Source organism: Littorina saxatilis, linkage group LG15 (assembly GCF_037325665.1).
Source record: "Littorina saxatilis isolate snail1 linkage group LG15, US_GU_Lsax_2.0, whole genome shotgun sequence".
NCBI classification, from domain to species: domain Eukaryota; kingdom Metazoa; phylum Mollusca; class Gastropoda; order Littorinimorpha; family Littorinidae; genus Littorina; species Littorina saxatilis.
This window is the reverse complement of record NC_090259.1, coordinates 37,193,533-37,216,809: the sequence shown is the minus strand read 5'-3', so window position 1 is coordinate 37,216,809 and position 23,277 is coordinate 37,193,533. Positions and strand designations below refer to the sequence as shown.

General features: G+C 44.6%; 2 protein-coding genes across 5 annotated transcripts in view; one reads left to right on the top strand and one right to left on the bottom strand.

The window, feature by feature from the left end:
• Positions 1 to 9,655, bottom strand: part of LOC138949237 (TNF receptor-associated factor 2-like) — a 29,304-nt gene extending 19,649 nt beyond the window's left edge. For all 3 annotated transcript variants that reach the window (XR_011450204.1, XR_011450205.1, XM_070321014.1), the window contains exons 1-3: positions 9,526 to 9,655; positions 7,326 to 7,570; positions 35 to 116 (exon numbers count right to left, since the gene is read on the bottom strand). Coding sequence is in view for 1 of the 3 variants with exons in the window: in XM_070321014.1 (XP_070177115.1) it covers positions 35 to 116; positions 7,326 to 7,528 (285 nt within the window). In the remaining 2 variants the exon portion in view is untranslated. The remainder of the gene's footprint in view (positions 1 to 34; positions 117 to 7,325; positions 7,571 to 9,525) is intronic.
• Positions 9,656 to 9,947: 292 nt separating this feature from the next.
• LOC138949240 (uridine-cytidine kinase 2-B-like) lies at positions 9,948 to 23,229 on the top strand. Of its 2 annotated transcripts, none has more exons than XM_070321018.1 (9): positions 9,948 to 10,179; positions 10,884 to 11,043; positions 12,162 to 12,258; positions 16,922 to 17,085; positions 17,473 to 17,570; positions 17,969 to 18,017; positions 18,516 to 19,426; positions 19,913 to 22,089; positions 22,276 to 23,229. In XM_070321018.1, the coding sequence occupies exons 1-7, from the start codon at positions 9,988 to 9,990 to the stop codon at positions 18,617 to 18,619; spliced, it is 864 nt and encodes a 287-aa protein (XP_070177119.1). In that variant the 5' UTR covers positions 9,948 to 9,987; the 3' UTR covers positions 18,620 to 19,426; positions 19,913 to 22,089; positions 22,276 to 23,229. The 2 variants fall into 2 exon arrangements, with proteins under 2 accessions (XP_070177119.1, XP_070177120.1); XM_070321019.1 differs by having other exon boundaries at positions 9,950 to 10,179; positions 16,943 to 17,085.
• Positions 23,230 to 23,277: the final 48 nt, after the last annotated feature.

Genomic DNA, 23,277 nt, shown 5'->3' with positions numbered 1-23,277 from the left:
TGTAATAAACAGGTATATATATATTGATTATTACCTGGTCCTGAGACAACATGCTGAACTCTGTGTCTGTCATCTGGTCTTCCTGACACTCCTGACATGCCACTGTCTGACCCTCGCTGTCACAGGCACATGCACAAACAATGTTTTGTGTGTCATGAAGAGAAATATCTGTCTCACTCTGTGAGTCTGTCTCACTTGATTGCTTGCTCAATGGTAAGCACAGGAGCTTGTATCCAATCGCCGGTCGATCATTATTTACTCCTTATTCCATATATTTACTCCTTATTCCATACAGTCTACTACTACTATTTACTACTAAGCATGCAGCAGTAAATAATAAGCATGCAGGAGTAAATAATTATCGACCGGTGGTTGGATACAAGCTCCTGTGATGGTAAGTAAATAAAGTATGGTTAAAATATAAGAGTACTAGCAGTTAAGCCCGGCTTCGCCCGGGAGTAAGCGGAGCCTGTAGCAATTTAAGACGCTCGCTATCCCATTATCATTAGCTTTACCTCCTTTGTTTGGATACAAAAAAAGAGTTATCTCCCTTACCTTCTAGAAATTTCCAGAACTGTCCAGTTAATTTTTCATTCTTCATTTCTTCCCCTCATAGGAGCAATAGCGAGTCTCTAATTCTCAGAGTCAACTTTGTGTGCAGACTCTCCTCGGTGTCCGAACACCCCCGTGTGTACACGCAAGCACAAGACCCAGTGCGCAAGAAAAAGATCCTGTAATACATGTCAGAGTTCGGTGGGTTATAGAAACACGAAAATATCCAGCATGCTTCCTCCGAAAGCGGCGTATGGCTGCCTAAATGGCGGGGAAAAAACGGTCATACACGCAAAAGCTGTGGGAGTTTCAGCCCATGAACGAACAAACAAACAAATTCATTATCAGTTAAATTAAAAATTTTAAGAGTAAATTTTCATTTAATTAATATACTTACCCAACTCACAAATAGCAATTAACTCTAGTTCAGTGCTGGTAACGCTGTACGCGTCCCCTTGGTAACCAAGGGAGACCACTCTAAAAAAAGAAAGTGATCCATCCCATAATGCCAGACTATCAACAGTCCGACATCCGTATGCGCGCGCATACGCCGCCATCTTATCATTCCAAAACGAAGCCCAACTCACTCTTTTTTAGACCCCAGTACCAACCACAGCGGGGAGGTGGGAGGGAATAAACGTTGTGAGTTGGGTAAGTATATTAATTAAATGAAAATTTACTTTTAAAATTTTTAATTAAATTACATATCCATACCCAACTCACAAATAGCAGATTGCTACTATAGGTGGCGGGTACTCACCCAAAATCAAAGCAGAAGGGCTTGTCCTGCTGCCACCATAGAAGGTAGTGCAAAACTGCCGTCTTGTTGCAAGGAGGAGATGTCTCTCAGATAATAATTCATGAAGACATCCTCCGATTTCCAATAGGCCGCCTCCAAAACATCAGCCAGACGGCCTGAACGGAGCACTGCCACAGAAGAGGCCCATGCTCTCGCCTCATGAGTTCTTGCCGAAGTCAGGGGAAGTACTGCCCTAACCTCTCCGGACTGAGTATGCCACCAGGCGTAAGCTTGCCTGATTAACGTGGAAACCCACTTGGTCAAAGTCACCTTAGCAATATCTTTGCCCCTTGCCGTATTGGGAGAAATAAAAAGCAACTTTTGATTTTCGGAACGAATGAACTTCGTTCGAGACAGGTAAACGCTGAGCGTTCTGACCGGACAGTTAACTATGTCAGGGTCTCCAGGAGCAAGGATGTTGCTCAAGGCAGGAATGTTAATGACAGGAGAAATATGACCTGGTTTCTGATTTTTAGCTAAGAAATCTGGCCTGAATTTAAGAGATATGGAACCATCATTTTCGGTTGCAATATCTTTAGCTAAGCCGGATAAAGCATGAACCTCACTCCCTCTACGCGACGTATCGAGCAAAGTTAGAAAAACCGCCTTGCGCGTCAAGTTAGCCAAACTAGATGACTGTAACGGTTCAAACTCGTTAGAAGCCAAAAATCTCAACACAAGCATCAAATTCCAAGCAGGGAGCGGAGACTTCACGCGCGCGGCCTTAAGGGAGGCGCCCTTAATAACACTAGCGACAACCCCGTCAAGAGTAATCTTATGGCCCAGCTGCCTAAGTGTTGACGAAATCGCGGACCTTCTAACACAAAGGGAAGACGCCCACCCCCCCTGTCCAGCTAGCCAGGCTAAATGATTTGCTACCTGCATGGACCTTGGTGCCAAAGGCTTAACTCTGTTAAGACCACACCATTTCACCCAGGAGGCCCAGTGAGACGAGTAGACCGAACTGGTTGACTTCCTATGGGCATGCTTCACAAAGTCTATAGTGGCAGAAGAGGCCCCTGCCTTGAGCATAGCGCTTCTGACAGAATCCACCCTTGAAGGTTGAGGGCCTGAGGGTTCGCGTGAGGGATGCCCGACCTGGGTTGTAGGAGTTCTCCCTTTCTTACTGCGATGGGGATAGGCGGTCGAACCGCCAGTCGCAGCAAGTCCGGGAACCAGTGCTGGCTTGGCCAAAGTGGGGCAACCAGAACCAGCGCTGGCTTTTCCAGGTCGACCTTCCTGAGAACTTTGCCTAACAAGCAAAACGGAGGGAAGGCGTAAGCTGTCAGCCCTGTCCAATCCAGTTCTAGCGCATTCACGCCCCACGCCAGAGGATCCGGGAAGGGGGATACAAACAGAGGAAGCCTCGCTGAATACCGAGTTGCGAACAAATCGATTTGAGGCTTCTCTATCTGCTCCCAAAGACGGTGTAGGGACTGGTGCGACAGAGTCCACTCTGAATGGACCACCTTGTCCCCCCTGCTCAGCGCATCTGCAAGGACGTTCAAGCTGCCCTTCAGAAAGATGGCTGACAGCAGAATATGATGCGAAGCGCACCACTTTAGAATGAGGCACGCACTGTCTGAGAGGCTGAGGGATCTCGTTCCGCCCTGCCTGTTCACGTAAGCCGCGACAGTCCTGTTGTCGGTGTGCAACCTGACATGACTGTTCTGAACGAACGGCAGAAAAGCTTGGAGGGCCAAGGAAACGGCCTCCAACTCCAGAGCATTGATATGGCGCGTGGGAAGAGACAGGTTCCACACCCCCGACGCCATATGCTCCCCCAGGTGAGCTCCCCACCCCGTCAGAGAGGCATCGGTGAACAGTTCGTTCTCTGGCGCCGGGCACACTATCGGGACTCCCTGTGAGACCCAGGGAAGGAGCCAGACCTGCGTGGTCGCGAAAAACCAGGCTCCCAGAGAAATCTGGGTGTCCCACCCCTGGGTTGACTGATCCCACCGGGCCTGAAGAGCTGCCTGAAACGGCCTCTTGTGTACCCTGCCCAGTGGGATAAGAGTAGCCATAGACTCCATCTGGCCAAGTACTGATGTCAGAACCCGTACACTGGCCAGATTCTCTCCGTGAAGCGCACGGAGCAAGTCTTGAAGTTTGGCCACCCTCTTCTGAGACGGGCGGACAGACCAACTGAGCGTATCGAACTCCATCCCCAAGTAAGTGAACGTCTGGGATGGAACCAGTTCTGATTTGCCCAGGTTCACAGAGAACCCGAGCTGGGCAGCCTGACTGAGCACCATGCGAGTATGGACGTGGCACAACTCTCTGTCCTGATGTAGGATAAGCCAATCGTCCAAGTAAGCTCGCAGACGCACGCCCTCCTTGCGCACAAGAGCGCAGAGCTGGCGTACCACGATGGTGAATATCCAAGGCGCGAGAGAAAGGCCAAACGGCAGCGCCCTGAACTGATAGGCCTTGGCTCCCCAGCGGAAGCGCAACCACTTCCTGTCCGTAACGTGCATCATGACGTGGAAGTATGCGTCTGTAAGGTCCACCGAGGTAGCCCAATCGCCTGGACGAAGCGCCTCTCGCACAGAGGCCGGCGTCTCCATGGTGAACTTCACCGTCCGGAGATACAAGTTCAGAGTAGACAGGTCCAGAACTGGTCTCCAAGCCCCCGAGGCTTTCGGTACAACAAACAGTCTGCTGTAAAACCCCGGGGACCGTAAGTCCAAGACCTCCTCTATCGCCCCTTTCGAGAGAAGGGCTGTCACCTCCCCTTGCACCGCGGCTCTCGCCTCCGGATCCCTGGGGGGTTTGCAAAGCGGGATTATCCTGGTCAGAGGTGCTTTTTCCCCTGACCAGAGAAGTCTGAACCCCGAACGAACGATCCCGGTAACCCACTTGCTGTCCACTAGCTGCAGCCAGGAAGAGAGGGCCCTGGACGGGCCGCCCGCCACAACCAGTGCGGGAGCTACCGGGAAGGCCTGTTCGGGGGAGTTTCATTGGGGGTGGGGCTTGCGCCCCGACCCCCTAGAACCACCAAAGGATTGACCCCTCTTAGGGTAGGGCGCACCGCGACCTCTACCCCCAGAAGAGAACGACTGTTTCTGTGCCTTACCGCCACCACCAGACGAGGATGTCTGAGGTTTGGCCGTAGACTGCGTCTGAGTCCGTGACTGAGACTGAGACTGAGGTTTGCCCTGAGCCTTAGGCAAACCCTGAAAGGCAATGCGGGCTATAGCGAGATCCCTCGCGTCCGCTGTCTCCTTCTGGAGAGCATCCAAAGAGGCCCGACCCAACAACGATCCCTCTAAAAACGGGGACACTTTCAAGGAATCAATCGTGGACTTATCACAAATCCTCGATCCCGCTAAAAACGCCGACCTTCTTGAATGCACAGCATGTGCGTAAAGGTTGGCTGAAATCGACATCTGTTCCCTTGTCACCTTGGCCAAAGTGGCCAGAAGGGTAGACACGTCAAGCGCCGAAGCGTCGAACCTGAATTCGAAGGGGTCCAGCGAGGTCGCAATCGACCTCGAAAGAGACCGTTGCAGAGACTCTGACACTGACGTCAGCTCAAGCAACGACCTCCCTGCATCTTCAAGAGCCATCATCGAAGACTCGGTACACGGAAGCACAGTATTAGGACCGTAACCGACTTCACGCAGCGAAGCAAGCTCAGGCGTCACCGGCAACACAGCCGTAGGCAACACGAAAGGCTCAATCAGCTTAACAGGCCGGGGAGCAAGCTTCAACTTCTGAATACCAGAAACAGCCCGATCCCCCGCCTTGGCCAACCACGGGAGAACGTCCTCAGGTGCATCACCACGTTGCGACAACAACGGCACCTCCGGTCCGTTCCTCCCTTTGAAAACCTTTGCCATAACATAGGCAACTGAGGAAGACTCTTTAAACCGGAACTGACCAGAATCATTCTTGGCAGACCGGAAATCGTCAAAAGCCGACCTGGGTGGCAGAAGTCTCTCCTTGCTTCTCACCACCCCCTCCGGAAAGTATTTGGAAGCCGTCTCCGCTGCCAGAGCCACCGCGCTCGACAGCTTCGCCGGCAGGTTGAGAAGGGCGTCATCCACGGCCGTGGCATTGCCCTCCTCCAACCCTCCTTCCTGCTCGCTATCGCAGCCAGGTGGGTCAACGCCAGAGAGACTTGCAAAGTCCTCGGAGTCACACCCACCATCCGTCCCCCCGGACGGAAATAGAACCGGCATACCCGACACTGCATCAGAGGTATATGCCAAGTCCTTACGATTCACAGGGCTCCCTGCAACCGCTGGGCCGGCGCGATGCCAATGGCCAGAGATTGCAGGAGGGCTTTCACCACGCACGTGGCTTACTCTCTCCTGTGATCGCACCCCACTGTCACCAGAGAACCTGGTAACTTGTGGGGAAGACATACCTTTAGAGAGCACCGGCTCATGCAGAAGGGACACCAGCCGACCATCAGCATGCTGAGACGCATGCACTTCCGCCCGAACCACGGAAGAAGCAGCCACAGCGGAAGCCGCAGCGGGAGCTGAAGCGAAACCGGAAGTGGAAGGAGTTGGTGAAGACCTGACTCTACCCAACGAAGAGACATCGAAGACGCCAGCCGGAAGTGCGCGAATCTCTGCTTTCGTCGACGACAAATCGGCCGCCAAAGTAGAAACCTGTGTACTTAAAGTCAAAAGCAATGACGGCGGGAGACACACCTGAATCACCAGGAGCCCCCGACGAAACAACCGGTTTAATAACATCCTTATCTTTTTCACTACGCGTGACCTTGTCCTTCTTCACAGACAAAATGGCGGACGAAGGCTTGTCAACAACAACATCAACATCACATCCTACATTTCCCGGTTCTATCTGAGAAGTGGCGGAAATTCCATCACTCTTTCTTCTAGACGAAGAACTTCTCTTAGAGGAAGAAGTACTAGCAGCCGGAGAAGCTGAAGCAGCAGCCTGTCTCGAACTAGTTCTATTCTTGGCGCACTCCGCCATGTCAAAGCGAACTCACAAAAAATTTTCGAAACTGAAAAATTTTACAAGTTCACAAACGTGCGACAGAAACGTCGCCAAAGTTACATAAAACAAGAAAGCTCTCACCCAAAAACAGCCAGGGTATCGACAAAGCTCGGCGGCAGACCAAGGGGCGAAGTCAAAGTCAGGAAACAAAGACCAAGGCTGAACACAGCCGGAGCGTACAACAAAACGCGACCAGACACGTTAGTCGCTGAGAGTGGAATGATAAGATGGCGGCGTATGCGCGCGCATACGGATGTCGGACTGTTGATAGTCTGGCATTATGGGATGGATCACTTTCTTTTTTAGAGTGGTCTCCCTTGGTTACCAAGGGGACGCGTACAGCGTTACCAGCACTGAACTAGAGTTAATTGCTATTTGTGAGTTGGGTATGGATATGTAATTTAATTGAAGTCATTCAAAAAAGAAACTTTATTTTCGTCTACTTCAGTCAACCCCATGAATTCAAAAAAGATTACAATGAAAACAAGAGGCGAAGCCTTCAAGGCTCACGTAAGAAATCGACAAACAGTAACACAAACTCAATCACTCCGTCACACATACACACACACACACACACACACACACACACACACACACACACACACACACACACACACACACACACACACACACACACACACACACACACACAGTAAGCATAGGTGAAACTATATGCAAGAAAGCGAGACCCTGGATCTGCCAAGAAGTCTCGGCCCGCTCACAATAACAATGACCGAGACTTTCAGTAATTCCTTTGCGTGACGTCTAACCCTCTTACGTCATAATGTGACGTCTTCAAATAGTTTCTATCACACACGTCGAACACTTTTGACCGAGACTGACGTAATCCATAGACTCGGAAATGTTAAAGTTTCTACCACAGACATACACACATACATACGCACGCACGCACGCACAGACAGACAAAGTTTATCATCGCATAGGCTACACTTACGTGAGCCAAAAATCATTAAATTGTATTTTCAGCAAAACTCACCCCAACAACTCTTGACAGCATATCCGACAGAACCGATGGCCGCAGTAACTCTGTAGAGGATCCCTCAGTATCCGTTTACAGTGGCTGCAGATAAACTTGTGGTCGAACCCCGATGAAAATATCTCCATAGGGTACCCCCCAGTTCCTGGGGGTGGGAGGGAGTTGGTGGGGGTGGTCCCACCACTGTCACCTTCTGCTGCCATGGGAACCGCGGTGATGTGTCACTGGTTCTACTTTACAATGACCTGCATGATAGAGAAATACTTTGTCTTATCTAGTCATCATACAATTCAGACCGAGACCGTTCTTCATTTTATTTGTAATCACTCTTAAAGTTATAGCTATGCATAGCGGCCCATCTGATTTACTTCTAAGAACAAGACCTTACAAAAGCTAATCAAAGTAGGCCCTAAAAGAACAGGACATTTTTTTGCAGAACTTATCAATGAATGGAGAAATGACTTGGAAAACAAGATACGTGTCAATATGGAGTTTTGAAATAGAATGTCACTGTTACTTGTGTTTTGACATTTTGTAAAGCTTCTGATGCATTCTTAAAAATCGGTACAAGACCTCTCACTTGACCTATTACACAGAAAACAATTATCTAAGACACACACACACACACACACACACACACATACAGAGTCTAAAGAGGCAGACCCTAAGTATGTATGCGCACATACACGCATATATATTCATGTATACAACAAATTACGATCATTACTCGACATGGGCATGATGTTCCTGAAGGGAAATCTCTCATTAAATAATAAGTGTTCATGCTTTGTGTGATGTGATTTCCTGAGGTCTCAACCTTGAGTATATAATATGCCACTCAGACTCAGAGAGCATGGACTGATGGAGAGATCTATAGAGACCCGACGCCCGTTTCATACAGGGAAGAATTGCTTGCCGCTAGCCCCTTGCTTTACAAGACAGTGAGGGTGTGAAACGATTTTGTGCTAGCCAGGCAAAAATTAAACAGTTAGTGGATACTGAAAGAGTTGTCTGCACTTGTCGGTGAACAGCTAATGAGACATATATAAATACTAGATGAATACCCGCTTCGCCGGGTACGGCTTCGCCGGGAAGAAGTCGAGCCAAATACCCGGCTGCGCCGGGGACCCGGCTTTGCCGGGTGTACGCCGGCTTCGCCAGCGCACCGCACGAAGGGAGATAAACGCGCAAAACACTGGAGAAGAGTAAAAATAGTATAACGGGAATATGGATTGAGCGTTGTCGACAGTGACCTTCTAAAAATAGAAACGGGAATATGGATTGACGCCACACGAAGGAAGCGAGATAAACGCTGAAAACACTGGAGAAGATAAGGAAGAGTTACTGGGAATGGATCCAGAGAAAAACCCAAATCGGTTCAGCGCTGCGCGCTGAGAGCACGTGTTGAAATATCTCATCGAGCAGGTTGTGTCCGGGGTCTACCTGAATATGCCCACCAAATTTGAAACAGATCCATCGAGAACCTTGGGCGTGCATCGCGGACACACATTTTTATATATAGATATATATGAACAGCCAATGGGATTGGCAGCTGTTCGGGCGCCATGTTTTTGTGTGTAGGGAGCACCTCCACAGGTGCCTACTCTCACCAAACACTATTTTTCCTCACGGCGGTCCCCATGAAACGCTTCTTCCTAGCTTCACTCGCCATTTCTCACCTCTGAGAAATGAGGGACTGCATGCGTGCATTATAATTTATATGGTTCAGAACCTGCATGCCCATCTGGATGACAGTAAAACCATGGTATAATTGAATCAAATACTATACCATGAATGAAGGAAAAAGCAATGTAATTCACAAATAACTTTTCATTAGGGGGCTACTAAATATGAAATTCAACAATTTATATGTTGTTTCACTGTCACAGTCAGTCACACACACACACTCACGTAGTTTTAGTTATGGGTATGGAGGGTCCGTGTTTTCTGTTTGTCATTGTGGATACGTGACAAGGCATACATCAATGAAGGTATTGTAAAGACATTAATTTATCATTTCAAGACATTTACGTCCACCCAAATATGACTTCCTGAAGAGGTTTGTATCAGAACTGTCAATCAATGTTGGCAAAATGGGGAAGCCCAATTTTGACGAGGTACCTCGATCAGTATTTCAGATACGTTTCAGATAGCATTTACAATACTAATATTGAAAAAGAAAAGTACGACACATACATACCTTCATGCTAGGAAATGCAAAAACTGCTGAAATCGTGATTAAGATACTTGGCAACCCTACAAAAATTATGATACAACATTCATCGGTGACTCAAGCCTTCGTTTCGCCTCGTTCACTGTTCCTCTTTTTGTAAAATTATCGAAAACTGGAACTGGCAATTGTATGGTCAGCTTATGTCCAACCTTTTCCGGCTAGAATTTTTCACCCGAGGCCAGATACACATGCACACCTTTCCCATAAAAAAAATGTCTTTCAAAAATATGCTGGTATTCCTAATATTTATATATTGCATTCAGAATGCCGAGAAGATTTTATTTGCAATCTCTGTTGATAGCAGAAATGAAACCGTATAACGACATACCGAAAACAAGGGTATACGGAAACATAGTGAATCTGATGTAATATCAGAAACACGTGCCAACTGTTAACGGGCAGTTTTGCGGGTTACCTGAACGATTTATTATGCTCCTAATCTGCTATAGGGCTACAGGGTTCTTGTTTAGTACTTCTCGTCGCCTAATACTATTGCGACATCCAGCAACAAAGATGGCGCATTCTCACCAAGTTGGACGAGAAAGCCCACGTTTGAACGGCTTGGAAAATGTCCCGCGACCGTTTTTAATCGGCGTTGCAGGAGGAACAGCATCGGGAAAGGTAGATCTATATGAAAGAATTGTTAGAGCTTGTGCAATCTGTACCAAGATTGCACGTCTCAGCCCATTCGAAATACGCGTTTGTTTACCCTTGGCCTCTTAATTGTTGCAGACGATCTTTTCTCTATAATAATATTATGGAAAGAAATTTATGCTGAGATCTGTACTCTTTGAAACTAATTGATATTCCAACCGAGTGTGACATGTTTCATCAATAGCTTCTGTTGCTGCGTCTGGTAAGATCATTCTTTGCAAGCAATGTTTGAACTTGCATAAAATTTACAAATCAGTGGTAACAGCAACACTAACACTACCACTATACATAGACCAAATGGTCTATGCACTATACCAGTGTGACAGGAAGACTACCGTCGCCCTTCATAGCAGGCTCTGCAGAGTTGTTGGCCTTTGAGTGCGAGTTATTTATAGCTCGCTGGCTAGAGACTTGTGGATTGTAGAGTTCTGTTTGTGATGGGGTCTGTCTCACTGTATGTTCTTGGTTTCCTTAGCGTAACCAAAACAAAATTCTCAATCCTGTTTGATTGGACTTCACCTCCAAAGGTGATTGTTGTGTTTTGGCACTCGGTTACACCAGTAGGTACCATCTCAACTGCTATAAATGGCTAGGGGAGGTGAAGACATTTCCAGACTTCATACCTTGACTGCTTTTGTGACTTAATTTGTTCTGGTTGTTTTCACGTGCAGACTTCAGTGTGCGCAAAAATCATGGAACAGTTGGGTCAAGCAGCAGTTGAAAGTCGTTCACGTCAAGTGTGCATCATCAGCCAGGACGCCTTCTACCGCAACTTGAACCCTGAAGAACATCAGCGAGCCATCCGTGGAAATTTCAACTTTGACCATCCAGGTTTGCAACTGAATCTGGCTGGAAAGCGCATACTTCAATTTGATACAAGAACTATAAGTAGTACTCAGTAGTTTTAGTAGAAGTAGTAATAATAGTATTTGTACTATGAATGTGAAAGTGAAACATCGGAGCTGCAACCTGGCTTGAAGATGTAAACAAAAATGATTATAAAATGAAGGGATCTAGTTGAATGGAAAGCACAAGTTATGGATAACCACCTGTGATAACCACCTGTGATAACCACCTGTGATAACCACCTATGATAACCACCTGAAACATGCATACTTCTTCTTCTTCTTCGTTCATGGGCTTTAGACTCCCACGTTCACTCATGTTTTTAGCACAAGTGGATTTGTACGTGTATGACCGTTTTTACCCCGCCATTCACTGATTCAGGCAGCATACGCCGATTTCGGGGGAGGCATGCTGGGTATTTTTGTGTTTCTATAACCCACCGAACTCTGACATGGATTACAGGATCTTTTCCGTGCGCACTTGGTCTTGTGCTTGCGTGTATACACACGAAGGGGGTTATGTCACTAGCAGGTCTGCACATAAGTTGACCTGGGAGATCGGAAAAATCTCCACTTTTAACCCACCGGGCGGCTGCGACCGGGATTCAAACTCACGACCTCCCGATTAGGAGGCCGACGTCTTACCACCACGCCACTGCGCCCGTGGGTCGACTTTTTTTTTATTTTAATTTTTTTATTTTTAGTCTCAGTATGGTTCGCACAATGTGCCAGAGGTTTGTTTTTTGTTTTTTCAGAAAGAAAAAAAAGTTTTAGGGTCGGCGGGAAAAATAGGGTCGGTCGGGTTACCCTAAACCAACATATTTTTGTTTGGCCTTACCAGGACATTATGCAAGGTTTTAAAATGTATTTCACTACAGTGTGGGTTTTGTTTGTCCTGTGTAGAGTTGTAATGTTTGGTGTGTGTGTGTGTTTCTTTCCACCCCTGTGTTGACTTACTGATTTAGTGAAGACAATTCATGTTAATGTTGCCATTCCATGATGATGACATTTGTACAAATGTGCCTGTGGCAGTGCTTATCTGCAAGAAGTTGCAGCGTGTATTGCTCACTGTATTCAAGGTCATGGTTGCTTTTCACATTTCAGATGCTTTTGACACAAACCTGATGTACAAGACAATGCAAGACATCGCTGCCAACAAGACAGTGGAAATACCAACATATGATTACGTCACACATAAGAGGTTAGCTGAGCTCCCAATGGTGTATGTGGTACAGGTTGTAACAGTTATGGTTCAGTTTTGTTGGGATATTGTCAAGGTATACATGTGGTGCTTTTCAGGTCCTGTTTGAAGAAATGTTAGCCGTGGGAGTTAAAAGAAATTTTGTTTGTAGGCGTTGCCGTTGGATGGTAAAAGTCTTGAGATCTTAAAATAACTTAATAAGGGACGTTCCTTTCAACCTGGGATACTCAAATTTGTCATGGTAGTCCTGATCACAGGAGCACTAGTCGATCGAAGTATCCTACTCCTTTGGCCTTACTGTAGCAGTGTTGTTACGAGACTAAGAGGAGAATAGGTCCTCCGGTGGACCTGGACTCAAAATATACATGTCGGTCAAAATGTCCTGGCTACGAAAAAATTTGTAGGTAGAAGAGCTCCTATATATATATTATATATGTCAAAAGTATCGGAAGGTCGACCGGCCAGGGGTCAGAAAAGTATGCATCAATGACTGAAGACCCAGGCCTGAGAACAACACTGCTGTGGTATACAGGCAAATCCGGATAAGACGAAATTGAAGGGACCGAATTGTTATTGTGTCCTATCCGAAATTTCGACTTGGTCATAGTACAGTGGAACCCCTCTCTAGCGACCTTGAAAATGTTGACAAAAATCGGTCCTTATGGAGGGGGGTCCTTACAGAGGGAGGGGGCGGGGCCACAAAGAAAGTCACCTCAGATTTTCTTAAAAAAAGAAAACAGAGAAGTTTGAGTTGCTGACGACCGTTTCCTCAAGCAAACTGCTTCGATTTCATGTTTGACATTGTCGATGGTGTCCACCAGTTCTGGTGCATGTTTCAATGCAAAAAGAGTTAGTTTCTGAGCAAGCATTTCTTTACAGCAGTCCCTGCAATGATGAAGGCCCTCCGAGAAAGAGAGTGAAAAATCGGCCACCGTTCTCAGCATCGCGTATCTGTGTGTAACCTCTTTCATTGACAAGATACTCTTGTTTCCCTGCAGCCTTGACCAGTGAGTCGGTTACCTAATCTGTGAACCCTTCAGTTGTGTTGCTTTGTCAAAAGTTAGACACAGTCAACTAGTTTTGCTCTGAGTGAACAGTGCAGCTGGCCTCAATTAGCCGGTGACACCTCTCTGGCCACAGCACCAAACAGTACATGGCTGGGGGGAGAGAGAGAGAGAGAGAGAGGGGGAGGGGGGGGGTAGCTGGCTAAACTCAGTGGGGTGTCCGGTGTCACTGAAGTCAGCAGGAAGAGCATTGGAGAGAAATAGAGAGGTGTACTCTTCCAAACAATTTCCAAGGATCAGTTGTCAGGGCTTAGGGTAGTCAGTGAGGGAGAGTGAGAGCGGTTTGTGTACAGTCCGACTGAAGAGTGAAAAGTCACTGCCACAAGATCGGCATGCAGTCAATAAAGCCAGACAAGAAGAATGATTATGACATGCGGCTCTATCTGCTGGTTTTTTTTTTTTTAATTCAAACTGGTTTTCAACGCTTATTCTCACAAAGCATCTGCACACCTGCCTCTGCCTCTGTGCTGTGTTTGTGTGGCTGCTTTCGTATGATGTCAGTGCATGGTGAGTGCGTTCACTGCCTTGTCACCACTTCCCCACCTTTTTCAGAATGTTTTCTTGGAGTTGGATAATTCTCCTTACTCCTCGCCCCCTCCTTACTCCTCGCCCCCTCCTAACTTCAGTTCATACTTTATTGCGTGCCGACTGACCAGTCGGTGTGGCGTCCGTGTTGAGAAGAAGGGAATAAGGTTACACAATGCGCTAGTGTGAGACGCCAAGTTTCGTGTTTCGAGTTGCTGTAGTAAATATAGAGTAAACTTTGTCTTTGGGACTGACTGTCTGTTGTGTGCTATCCGTCTTTCGACTTACGTGAGAGAAATCCCATTTCGAGCTCAGGGTACTTTGTACACATAGATAAAGAGGGATAATTCCGGACCAGAATTTCTTTGTGTGCTAAGCGAATTTTTGACTTAACCGTTTGTGAGTTAGCTGGATTTGCCTGTAGTGGAATCCCCCTTTTAAGACCACAAAAAAAGTAAAATGGGGGTTCGGCTAGGAACAAAAAGTCTGAGAAAAGAGGCTCTTGAAAAGGATGGAGTCTTTAAACGAGGGTTCTACTGTACTATTTTACGAGATAGAATACTTCAATCGGCCGACGTTTTCATAAAAGCTGCTGAGGTCCTGATGACTTTTTGTTGTAGACTACATGTTGGTTAAAAAGGTGCTGTCATTCCCGCTTACTTGATCATGTCCACCGCCACGGACCTGTCAAGGCTTTCACATCCATGGAAAAAGAGCATCCTTCAACTGAAAGTTAAACTCATGGCAAAAATCCACTGGGCTTTGTGTGAGGTGTGGGAATTTCTGATTGAATTAATTTCATAACTGACACCAGTGTCAATTTGCAAAATTTATTCAGTACAATAAATCCCTCCTTGCACAGAACGCACCCAGTGGGTGGATGCTCTCGTTCCGTGTAAAATCCTGGACATATCTGTGATGGTTAAACGCACACTCCTTCTTGTGTGTGTGTTCGACTCACTATCTCATATAGATCTAAGACCATCCTTCCAAACATCAACACCGTGACTGCTTGCTGTGGTGAGTTGGAAAGGAAGGAGTGTGCCTTTAACATGATGGTTCAGATGTGAAAGAATGTATTGTTCAAATATAACAGGAACATTATTATCATTGTTGATAAAAGGTAATTCAGGAAAAGTACTCATAAGTTTTAGTGCAGTGTTATTTTATGTTTGATTATATTCTGCAGACTTTTCGTATCAAGATTCTGTACCCTATCCCCCATAAATATCCATTTAATTAAAATTCTACCTAAATTGACGTCCTTCATCATAGACTATCAGTGGCAAATAGGAATAATTGATTGAGTAATGGTTTATGTAGTACATTATACAGATTGACAGCAGGTCTTTTGACTGAAGTAAGTATTTTGATGTTTTGCAACAATCAGAATGAATTCATGCCTGGAACCATTCCATGATGTGACCTAGCACAAACATCATCATGTTCACATGAGTGATTTTTTGCTTGCTTCCTTTATCATTATTAATTAGAATTTGTGAATAATTGCAAAGGAAACTTCCTTTTAATCATGTTTGCTTGTCAGTGTATCCAGTAACTGTCCTGTCTGAGCTCTTGTGGTGATTTGCTCATTGTTTTCCAAATGACACTTCCGTGAAAGCACACCATACCTGCCCCTAGCTTAAACACATTTTACTGATGTTCATCTCCTTTTTCCCTGTTTCTGTTTTTTGTGAATTTTTGTGTGAGTGTGTTTTGTAAAAAAAATTTTTTAAAAAAGAATTGTAGAGATAGAAACTGCTGCTTTTCTGAATACTTTGTTTCAAGTACTCTCCTTTTGTGTAAATACTCTCATTGAATCACTAGTTAGTTTTGCGAATAGCTGAATCATGTTTTGTCAATTATCATTTTATTTGTGTCTTTTATCACAGAATGTTTTTAACATTTATTGTAGACAGCTTAGAATGTATTTTATTGCAGTAATTTATCGCTAATTGTAGGAAGATTTTTTTTATTTTTCCGTTAATTTGCTTTTTGCCAATTTGGCGTTAAGTTTAGCTGAGCACTTTGATTTTATTCAAAAAGGTCAAAAGCTGTTCTCGCAGCAGAAGACTGAAAATGAAAAACAGAAAGACTTTAACTAAAAATAGTATTATGCATATATTTGTTTGTTGTACAATACATAGTGTAAATAAAAATCCATGTATATATCTGGCAAATTTTTTCTCACACAAGTTACGGGAGAGAGGGTGTATGGTTGTTAATGTTGTGTGTTGTTCAAATTATGGGTTTACTGTGATGTAAGGGTCTTCTATAGGTTATAATACATTTAGCAGTTTTCTGAATTGTGAATTCTGAACAGATATCAGAAGGAATTTCGCAGTTTTATCAAGTTTGTTTTGAATGCTTTGGTATAATTTTCTATTATTTTTCCCGCTTTCTTTTTTCGTACAAATAGGGATGGTTAACTTTATTTCTGAAATAGTTTCAGCTGTTTCTGCATATATATATATAGTCAAAAAAATGATCTGAAAACTTGATTTTTATACTAACAGTAACAGGGATGAACGTTCTCATTAGGAAACCAGGAATTGCTGATTTAAATGCTTACGTCCTGAACGTTCTCATTAGGAAACCAGGAATTGCTGATTTAAATGCTTACGTCCTGACAGATTTCCTGAATTTACACAAATGCAAAATATCAAAAATGTTTAGAAATATATAATCTGAATAGAAGTTAGAACAAAGTTGTCATTTTCAAAGCTACTTTTTCTGATTTTGAATACATATAGATATTCTCAGCTTTCATCCCTGTATTAGCAAAGTCAGTGTTGTGCAGTTGAACCCGTCTATGACGACCACCCAAGGGACCGTCCAAAACTGTTAGCAAACTGTTATCCAATCATATAGAATACAACTCATCAGGAATCCTTTGGGGCGGTCGTTGTGGGCAGGTGGTCTTTATCAGGAGGTGGTCGCTAAGACAGGTTCAACTGTACTGAGCGTTTGCCTTGCCTCCCCATTAACCACGTCACCCGCCATTTTCATCCATTCATCAAGCGTGTGGCTTTTTGCTTTTTCTTCTCCTCTGTGGTAATGACTGCACCACACAGAGCATGTTCTGTGCAATGCAGGGAGGACACAGGACAGGTCCTGTACCCCGCCGACGTCGTCCTGCTGGAGGGGATCCTCGTCTTCTACTTCCCCGAGCTGCGCGACATGTTCCACATGAAGCTCTTCGTTGACACCGACCCGGACACGCGTCTGTCCCGCAGAGGTACGTAGTGTGTAGCATGTGGAAGAAGTTGGTTTCGGTGTGGTAGAAGTGGGTGCCGGCACATTGTTTGGGAGTGTGCATGTACATGTGGACAAAGTTGGTAAATGGTGTGTTTGTGTGAGTTTACACATTTGGAAGATGTTGGTAAATGGTTTGGGTTTTGAAAGAATTGCTAAATGGTTTGGGTGTGTGTTTCTTGTGTGTGTGTGTGTGTGTGTGTGTGTGTGTTTGGGTGTGTGTGTGTGTGTGTGTGTGTGTGTGTAAGAAGTTGGTAGATGGTTTGGTTGTGTGTGTTTAACAGATTTGCATGTTGAGACATTTTTGGCCATATACACCGCAGTGTTTTCCAACACAAGAATAACCCAGGGCGTGATTGTGTTTGTGCAGTGCTGAGAGACATCAAGGAGAGAGGTCGTGACCTAGAGAAAATCCTTCATCAGTACACCAGTCTCGTCAAACCTGCTTTTGAAGAATTCTGTTTGCCGGTGAGTTGTCTGTCCAGAAATAGCTTTCCAAGGCCAAATGCTGTGGAAGCAAAGGTTGTGGGCCTTTGTGGTGATGCTTAGATCTGCGTGCGCATATGAACATGAACTGCTATTGTCAGTGCAAGGGTAATCTTCTGATTTCATAGTTATTTTTTTCAAAACTGAGTGGCAGCTGTTAATGAATGATAAGAAGCTGATGGTGTATCAACTATCGTCCAGAATAGAACATGTGGGGTAATAGTTTGCGAGACTGATGTACAGGATTTGTGTTAATTGTCTTTGTGTGTACTAAGTTAAAGTAGGCTTGTGTTGCTGCCATGGGACTCTGAGTGTTTCTTTGTATGGTTGTTTCCAGGCCAAGTATTTTTTTTCTTACATGTGCATTTCTTGTTCAACAGACCAAAAAGTATGCAGATGTCATCATCCCCAGAGGAGCAGACAACACAGGTATGCTTGGCTACATCTTGATTATTTGTCTTATTTTTGGCTTATGATTTTTACTCCCCCGTATATTGCAGGGTTGTATAGGTTTTACTCTGTTTGTTTGTTTGTAGTCCTTCTGTCTGCACTTAGATCTCTGGTGACTAGTTCTTGTTATTGATCTGCCTATAAAATAGTCAGCTAGCCTCAGTTTGAAGTCCCATGTGAGGATTGAAAAGGAATGGCCTCTGTCTTTTGTTGAAAGTGAAGTATCACTTAATTAACATTGAGCTTTTGTGTGAGGTAGATTGATGTAATAGCTAGTACAAAATTTACAGAAACATATTTTAGTTTGTTTGTTTGTTCAATGAGGTTACTTTAGGGGAATCCATAGAAAAAAAAGCATCAGAATTTACTGCGATTTCACATGAAGCTATAGCAGTTGCCTGAATGTTGACATCTTTCTTCGAACTATAATTCATTTACCTCCTAGTTATGCAAACTTTCTATGCTGATTATTTTCAGTCGCCATCGACTTGATCGTCCAGCATATTCAGGAGTTGATGCGCCCAAATCGACAGAACCGCAGGCGGTACAATTCTGAATCCCTTGTTGGCCGACCCCACTGACAGCTGTCAAGGCATGCGCTCAGAGACTTTTTAATATGGTGTTACGAAAGGAAAACAAAGAAAAAGCGAAAAACATGAAACAGGGATCGTTGTGAATTTTATGAAGGTGTTTGACAAGTCAATGATATGCACAGGCAATATGTCTGGCGGTGAAAAGGATGTATGTGTCATCTTTTAAGGGTGTGTGTGTGTGTGTGTGTGTGTGTGTGTGTGTGTGTGTGTGTGTGTGTGTGTGTGTGAAAGCGACAGCAAGATACAACAGCAAAGAGGGAATTCATGGATTGTTTGGAACATGTATGACAATTCAGTGAATATTCATGTTGCAAAACTTTTTACATTTAAAGGACGAGAGCTAGTGGCTTTGTGACTGATTGTAAACAATCTATGTAAACTGTGATTTACTATTTAGGTTTGAGGGCAAGTGGAACAGAGTGAATGTTCTGGAAATTAAGAGAGAGTGTCGGAATATACCTGAAAGTGAGGTGCTTTTGTTTGGGATGATGACTAATTATTCTGCTGTTGTGAGCGGCTTTCTTTGAAGATTGTTGTGAAATCATTTTTAAATGCGCACAAATATTTTCATTTTCAGTAAGAATGTAACTGGAGTTACTGAAATGCAACTGAAAAACATTACACAGTTGAACCTGTTTATAACGACCACTAAAGGGACCCATTAAAATTGGTCAATACAGACAGCTACTTGTTATGGAAAGGGGATTTATATACTAGGAAATAACCTTGTCGAGGTTTCTTTGGGGTGGTCGTAATGTGCAGGTGGTCGTTATCAAGAGGTGGTCACCAGGCCAGGTTCCCGCAGTGGGGCACTGCGGTTATGAAATTAAAGGCCCCTCCTGTTTTTGGAACCGCAGGAGCTTTCTAGTTTGCTGTTAGGTAGATTTTTGGTTCCTCTTTTCTGTCATGCTCTCTTTTTCTTCATGAATTCTTTTCTTTTTTCTGCCTTCTTGCTCATTCACCTGTATTTTTTCCAAAAATCTCTTCTCTTGCCGCTTGTCTCGCGATTCATGTATAGTTTAATCTGTTAGTGTTCTGATGTAAGTCCAGCAGTAGATAGGTTAAGCCTATTTTAACATACTGGAAACTGGTAATCTTCCAGTAGGTATTAATTTAGTTTTACTAAAGCCTGCTGGGACACAAGTAATGGGTTAGTGCATTTGTAAACAGGAATCGCTTGACAAGTGGCCCCCTTCATTCCCCCCTTCCTCGTCCTGATATGGCTCTGCGTAGTCGGCTGGACGTTAAGCAACAAATAAACAAACAAACAAACCAGGCCAGGTTTGACTGTAATTACAATACACCCACCATGTGGAATCTATGTGGTCGGCCATCTGTGCACTGTAATTACAATACACCCACCATGTGGAATCTATGTGGTCGGCCATCTGTGCACTGTAATTACAATACACCCACCATGTGGAATCTATGTGGTCGGCCATCTGTGCACTGTAATTACAATACACCCACCATGTGGAATCTATGTGGTCTGCCATCTGTGCACTGTAATTACAATACACCCACCATGTGGAATCTATGTGGTCGGCCATCTGTGCACTGTAATTACAATACACCCACCATGTGGAATCTATGTGGTCGGCCATCTGTGCACTGTAATTACAATACACCCACCATGTGGAATCTATGTGGTCTGCCATCTGTGCACTGTAATTACAATACACCCACCATGTGGAATGTATGTGGTCGGCCATCTGTGCACTGTAATTACAATACACCCACCATGTGGAATGTATGTGGTCGGCCATCTGTGCACTGTAATTACAGTACACCCACCATGTGGAATCTATGTGGTCGGCCATCTGTGCACTGTAATTACAATACACCCACCATGTGGAATCTATGTGGTCGGCCATCTGTGCACTGTAATTACAATACACCCACCATGTGGAATCTATGTGGTCGGCCATCTGTGCACTGAGGGATGCGATCACATCCGCAATGAATTCGGGCCGGGACGGACATGGGTCAACTTTATGTGCAGACCCAGAGACGGAAGCCATGTCCCACCCCCGTGTCATCACAATGGCACGTAAAAGACCTTGGTCATTCTGCCATAAGTGCAGGTGGCTGAATACACCTAAACACGCAGACACCTGGGTAGCGCGACTCCGTTGCTGCTAGCTTTCCACTGGGAGGAAGCGACCCGAATTTCCCAGCGATGGGACAATAAAGTAATGAAAATGAAAATGAAATGAAAATGATTTGTCAGCTCTGATGTGTATACTTCCAAATGCCAAAAGCGTAAAATTAAGCCAACAGTGCAGAAAACGTCATTTTCATTGGGATTTTGGTTGTTCCCATGATTTCACTATCATGTGGGTTTGTTTGCCCAAGTGTTTTCAAGGGCGAGAATTTCTTCCACAACCTATATAAACCTGACAGAGTTATTTTCAAAGATCATCTGCAAGAATGCTGAAGGAATGTTGTCACAGTTTTTAAATTGAAACTGCTTTCATCATGTACAATAAGAACTGTTAATTTATCCATTAGCATTATCAGTATTGATCTGTGATATTGAAAGTATGTGGCTTATGCGTGATGTGTGTATGCACTTGAGATATGTAGTATTAAATACACCCCTTCGAAGTTTCGAGTGCGCATGCGCGGCTAGTCACATTTTTGGCGGCAGGGGGCGCTCCGTTGTACCAAACACACTCGAGATCCATTCCGCTTAAATCATGAAACTATCGTGGGACAAAAACCACAGAAATATCAAAGAGATAAGAGCTTACGAGGGAAAACTTGAACGCAATCGGCAATGTACCTCTTCTGAAGACCTCGTCTTTGGTACAATTTGCAATCCCAGCATGCAATGCGCGGACTCTCGCCTGAGACTCCGAAAGGGTGTATTGTGAATCATGATTTTTTAGTGTGTGTTACTGTGTGTGTGTGTGTGTGTGTGTGTGTGTGTGTGTGTGTGTGTGTGTGTGTGTGTGTAAGACAGGGAGAGAGAGAGAGAAAGTGTGCATGTGCATATTTGTGTTAGCATTTTTTATGGTTTTAGCATGCATAGTCATGTTCCTAACTATTGTTAATGTTGTGTGCTTGTCTAAGGCATGTAGAAAAAACAGCTGAGTACATTTATAAGCCATAACATTATAAACTTGAAGCCATAGTCTAGTCCGAAAATATGTAGAATTCGTTTTGTGGTTCAATTTGTGAATTGAATCCTTGAATCCTCTTGAGAACTAATCTCCGAGTGTGAGAGGTGAACGAGGAGAAAAGAACTGCTTGAGTTTCAATATCAACAGTTTATCTATATCTCGGGAAAATGTGTTTGCTTAAAGTGGGGTTATGTACCGTACTTTCCGGGTGACAAGGCGCTTCGTTATACAAGACGCACCCCCTTCTTTTTAAAAAAAATTGTAATCCAGTCACCCATTGGACGCAGGGGGCCGATAGGGCGCACCAAAATGACCCAGTTTTTGCCATGAGAGGTGGTTCCCCTGTCATCTGTCATGATCTGAGAGAGGAAACACTTCCTGCACCGGGGTCAGTGACCGGTCAGTGACCGACTTTAACTGAGTGAAAATATGTGTGCTCTGTGTGTGCGGCCAGATCAAAGGCATTGTGATAGCTGGGTGGCCTTGTTTATAGACTTGACCCAGTTTTTGCTATGAGAGGTGGTTCCCCTGTCATATCTGAGAGAGGAAACACTTCCTGCACCGGGGTCAGTGACCGAGTTTAACAGAGTGGAAATCTGTGTGTGCGGCCAGATCAAAGGCAGGGCAGTACCTAGTAGCTGAAACATGCATTATCACAAGTTGTTTGACTGGTACTCAAGCGGTCTCTTTGATTTTTTTCGTATTTCATACAGGATTAGGCGCTTCGTTATACAAGACGCAGGGGTCGAACTCGAGGAAAAAAGTCGCGCCTTATGACCCGGAAAGTACGGTAGTGTCATGGTTTTTGCCATTAGTGACAAGTCTCAACTGTTCATGTCCCTTCAGATTTTAATATCTTGGTCCAGATTTGTCATGAGTGTGCATGTACATGTACATCTCCTCTACATTGGGATTTGTTTTGAATTGTTTCAGTCATGTATGCAAGTGTCAACATGTAAGTAGCAAAGAGGAATGCAAACCATGTGTACCAGGAATTTGTTTTTTGTAAAGTGGACAACACAGCTGTGTATTAATTCCCCCTCTTGACATGGTTTTAACAATTGCTGTACAGTGGTAGTGTACCTACCTCTGATGAGAGGGCGTCTCCCAAGAAAGGACATCTGTTGTCCCTTTATAATCTAAACATGCCTTTCATGTGAGGCCACCTGCTATGCAGTGACACTTTTTGCGGGTCCTAATGGTGTCATTTTGTATTCAGGACATCTGCGACTTGTGCCAGTTACCACTGTGCTATACTTTAAACCAAACTTAAGAACCAATTGTGGGTTTATGGTGTGTTTGGATTGCTTTTGTTTTTTCCATATGGACGGTTTTGATGATCATGTGTAAATTTTCCTTTTTCCTGTTTGGCACCCATTCCCGAGGTATGTACAGTATCCTATGAAGATGAGAATCATAAGTGAGATACAGTACAAGTGTATGTATCTCACTATTAAAGAAATCCAGAAAGCTGCTCTTCTTCAACTCTGTGTGTGTTATCTCTGTGTGTGTATCTGTGTT

What these genes read in the sequence shown, in the direction of transcription:
- LOC138949240 (XM_070321018.1), top strand. Translation starts at nt 9,988, where the DNA reads ATGCTCCTAATCTGCTATAGGGCTACAGGGTTCTTGTTTAGTACTTCT. An exon ending in CACGCGTCTGTCCCGCAGAG is followed by an intron (nt 17,086 to 17,472) that starts GTACGTAGTGTG and finishes GTGTTTGTGCAG; the next exon opens with TGCTGAGAGACATCAAGGAG. An exon ending in TTGAAGAATTCTGTTTGCCG is followed by an intron (nt 17,571 to 17,968) that starts GTGAGTTGTCTG and finishes CTTGTTCAACAG; the next exon opens with ACCAAAAAGTATGCAGATGT.